The sequence below is a fragment of the Polyodon spathula genome, chromosome 1, assembly GCF_017654505.1.
Source record: "Polyodon spathula isolate WHYD16114869_AA chromosome 1, ASM1765450v1, whole genome shotgun sequence".
Taxonomy (NCBI): domain Eukaryota; kingdom Metazoa; phylum Chordata; class Actinopteri; order Acipenseriformes; family Polyodontidae; genus Polyodon; species Polyodon spathula.
In genome coordinates, this window is record NC_054534.1 from 97,442,326 (window position 1) to 97,446,606 (window position 4,281).

Here is a 4,281-nt window from a genome sequence, read left to right on the forward strand (position 1 = left end):
TGTACTGTAAATAAACATATCTTCTATATATTATATTTTTCGATATTAGTATTTGCTTACAAGGAAACATAATCATAAAAGGCTATATGTTTGTGACACTTACTGTCGCAATATAGAAGAATGCTTATTTATTTCCGAAAACAAAACGTTACGTTACAAACAAACAAACAAACAAACAAAAACAACTCTTGGCTCCCAGACAAATTAAGAACAACATGGGTGTTACCTTTAACACAAATTGTACTGTCCTTCAACATAAATCATCTTCAAACCTTGTTTTAGCTGTATTTGCTGGATTTATAATAATGACACACCAGTTTAATTTAATTTATTTTATTGCAGCTCATTTTTAATAGTAGAGATTTACTGAAAATAATATATAACTTTTTTTAAATAAAATCAATTTTATACACCCTCACCCCGTGCTGATTAAAATACAACAACCATATAACGTGCCCGATATAAGTATTGCATTAAGTTACAAAAATAATAATACAAATATATAGAAATTAAGTAATGTTTTATATTAATAATGATATACATTGTTTTAATATATTGCTTAAATTCATCCCTAACACCTAACACCATTTTAGCATCCTGTTGTGTTTTCCTTTGTGTGCACAGCACCATTTACTTGCATTCATATGCGCAAGTTGTATAGCACGTTTCTGCTTCAAAACTAAAAAATAACCAAATTATAAGGTGGAGTTTTTTAAGTTTTAAGCTTGTTTTCTTTTTTTATACAAGACCTGTAATTTGTGACCGTAGAAAAGCCATAGAGTGGGGGAATGCTGAAAGAGGATAATTCACAGAACTGGAAAAGCCAACCAAAGGAGGCGACACTTGAGTCACATTGAAACCCATTGTAGCGGGGCTAGAGTTTTCATGATATAAAATGGGAACTCTGACAATCCTTTGACCGGAATGGGAAAGATTCGCAACTTCTATGTCTGTTGCAAGTTGTCTTTTCCACTTGTTTCTCCTGTTCTGGAACCAAATTTTGATCTGGGTCTCAGTGAGATGCAACGACGACGCCAGTTCCGCTCTTTCGGAGCTGCTCAGGTATCGCTTCATGTCAAACGTCGATTCCAGCTGGAAAACTTGACTCCTGCTGAAGACAGTTCGAGTTTTTTTCTTACGAGCAGATTTTTGCTCTGGGGTTTCCTGATCAGCGTCATAACTTTGCAGTATACCACCCTCCTTTTCATCGTCCACGCTGTCATCTTGTTTGCTCTCTGCTTCTTGCCCATCTGCGGGTTCAGATATGAATGGGGAGTCCCGGTCGCTTGCTGTTAGTGAATAACACGGATCTTCAAAATTATGATTCTCCTCTTTTGGACCTAAAATTGCATACAAAAAAAATGAAATTAGTCCACGTGAAAAAAAAAAAAAAAAGTTTCTACTGATAAATTACAAAGAAAATAGATTGCTCCAATATAATTAAAATGCCATGATTTATTGTATCAAATTACATTCCTGAATGTCACCTTGCAATAACAATTATCGTATGAACTTTGATTTTCAATGGTATAGGCTCCTATCCTTCAATAAGTAATAGAAGCTTTGCTTTTATCCTACAATAGGCCTATGCATTTTTGATTGGAGATTTAGTCATTTTATTCAGGATTGGAAATTAAATGTAGTCTGCTATTTAAAAAATAAGCGTCAACAGCAAATATTTTTTCAAGATGCCTGTGAGATTTATTCATTCGACCACGTAGCAGTTATGCAGAGCCGATGCACTCAGGTGTTTTCTGTTGGTTTTACCTCACCGAGCACACATTTGGAGGAAGTGGTGAAGCAAACCAACTTGCTTGCATTAGAAGCCGCCACGGGAGCTTGTTACAAGGTATATTTCAGCTGTCTGATGTCACCGTGGGTGTTGTATTATATTATCGAACCTGCTTAGGCTAATGCTTTAAGTAACTCTACCAATTATTTAAGCGTTCTAGAAAGCGTTTTCTCAGAAAAACTGTTAACGATTGACATTTGCACTAAACACAGATTTTGTCAGTGGGCTAGGTTTAAAAGTAGGTTCGACTCTTTTTTTTTTTTGTTTTGTTTTTTTTAAATATCATCTTAGTCGACATTTTACCCTTCAAATATATTTATAAGGTAACGTAGTAAGAGCAGTCGTAAAGAGACATTACTTTTATCTATCTATCTATCTATCTATCTATCTATCTATCTATCTATCTATCTATCTATCTATCTATCTATCTATCTATCTATCTCGCAGTGTAATAGATTATAATCACCTTCAAGGGAATAAAATACACTTACTCTCAGTCTCTTCGTATTTTGTAAAGTTTTGTGACTCTCTGTACCATACCAGTGGATTTTCCCCGTGACGATGGTTCTTTGAACTGAACGCTGCGTTCGAGACCTGATAGCAAATCTGACTGCAATGGCTGACGGCCACTGCGTTGTGAAAACGCTTTTCTCTGCTGCAGTCGTCTGCATGCTCCCGATTCTTCTCCTTTTTGTTTTCTTTTCGGTTTGATCCCAGCAAATTCTCAATGAAAAACGAAGAAACTCGCGCAGAGGTCGACTTCTGGCTCTCTGCTGCTTTGTCTGGCATGGCGTTCTTTTTCAAATGCAGCTGAACTCGATGTCGTTTTCTCTCACTGAGGACGATCTGTATATTGGCTGTATCGCTTCTTCTTATTTTAATAGAGCAAAATAGGCTCCTTCTCGAAGGCCTCGAATTATACGATCAATCATTTCAATTAGCTCCCATGGCACAATGTGAAATTGTTGCGGAGCATCCCAGAGTCCAAAACATAAAGAGAAAGCGATAATGATCAAGTAAAAATGTAATGCAAGTTAAACGCTTAACAAGCATATAGTATTCTGCGATTGGTCGAGCACAATAGCAAATGGGATTACTCAAGAAAATAAGGGAATTACTTGCATGAGTTCACTACTCTGTTTGAAAGTGGGGAGGGGAGGCTGGAGAAACCCTGTCAGTCAGAAGCTTTATTTAGGTCAATTAGGGAGCAAATCAAAATACAGATAGCGGTCTCTAAGGCTCTGATTCCATGTTAAGTGAAAGAAAGCGCTTTGGGAGAACATGATACAGTACGTCCTATTGGCTATCCGTGGCTTCACATCCTGTCATTATTACAAAAGGGCAGCCAGAGCATGGCAAGCCAACCATGTGTGCCATAAATCTCGTTTATTTTTTACTGTTTGGTCACTCGAATATTTTGTAAATGCCTCCACGAGTCGGTGTAATGGTTTCAAAATGAAAGTAAGAACTTTTTTTTTTTTTTTTTTTCCCAGTGTATAAGATGAGTTGGCTGCATTTCTGTTGCAACATAAGTAATAGTATAGGCATTGTATAAGCGGCTTATTTATGTATTTATTTATTTTAGGCAATATATTTGGAATGGAAACTTCAAAACGCGTTGTAACGTTTGAATTGAAATTTAAGCCTATAAGTACCACCAGTGTTTGTTTTCAAACACATTTTCTCTTGAAAAAACTATGTTAAACATATCAAAACGTTGGGAAGTTGGCTCTATTATTATTATTATTATTATTATTATTATTATTATTATTATTATTATTATTATTATTATTATTATTATTGTAGCTTGTGCATTGTAACATGTACATGGAATTAGCCACATCCCGGGCTGTTTTATAAATATTTTTATGTAAAATACATTTAGCTAGTTTTAGATATAGGCTTATTCAAAATAAGAATCAAGTGACCGTCCAATGGCTGGTTACGTGTTTGAATGACTGACGGTAGGGTATTGTGCTCCTTCTGAAACCCGTTCTTGGGTAAGAACTGTGTGAATAAAACCACTTGACTTACGAATGAATATTATATATCTATATATATATATGATATAATATATTTCCTATAATATCAATATATATAATATAGACAACGTGCGCAGCATTTACAATTAAGGATTTAGGTTCCGCAAAAGGCTGTAGGTTCTGCTATTACACCTGCATATGAGAACACAGCAACGGGTAAAAACAAAACAAAAAGGTAAGAACAGAATTGTGTCAGCATAATAGAAACACAAAAACACCGATCTCTACATTATAAATGGCCATGTTGTGTATTAAACAGAAAGTCGGCAGGAAAATAAAGTATTTTAATGTTTCTTTAACATTGATATTCTGCATTGATATTCTGCTAAGATATATTATCTAATCGCACATTGGGTGTGAAGCAATATCTTGTCTGTCAATAAAAAAATAAAAAACGCCCTGCTGCATGGGACATATTAGGGTTATATTTGGACGTGAGGGGAAAAA

At 35.2% G+C, this 4,281-nt stretch overlaps 1 protein-coding gene across 1 annotated transcript; it reads right to left on the reverse strand.

The window, feature by feature from the left end:
* Positions 1-348: 348 nt before the first annotated feature.
* LOC121301848 (homeobox protein HMX1-like) lies at positions 349-2,793 on the reverse strand. Its single transcript, XM_041231542.1, has 2 exons — positions 2,284-2,793; positions 349-1,340 (listed from the first exon to the last, which is right to left on the reverse strand). Exons 1-2 carry the CDS (start codon positions 2,579-2,581, stop codon positions 739-741), a joined length of 900 nt encoding a protein of 299 aa, XP_041087476.1. The 5' UTR covers positions 2,582-2,793; the 3' UTR covers positions 349-738.
* Between the last annotated feature and the right edge of the window lie 1,488 nt (positions 2,794-4,281).

Coding starts and splice junctions, on each gene's coding strand:
- LOC121301848 (XM_041231542.1), bottom strand. CDS start 2,581: ATGCCAGACAAAGCAGCAGAGAGCCAGAAGTCGACCTCTGCGCGAGTT. Junction 1,341..2,283: donor AAAATACGAAGAGACTGAGA/GTAAGTGTATTT, acceptor ATGCAATTTTAG/GTCCAAAAGAGGAGAATCAT.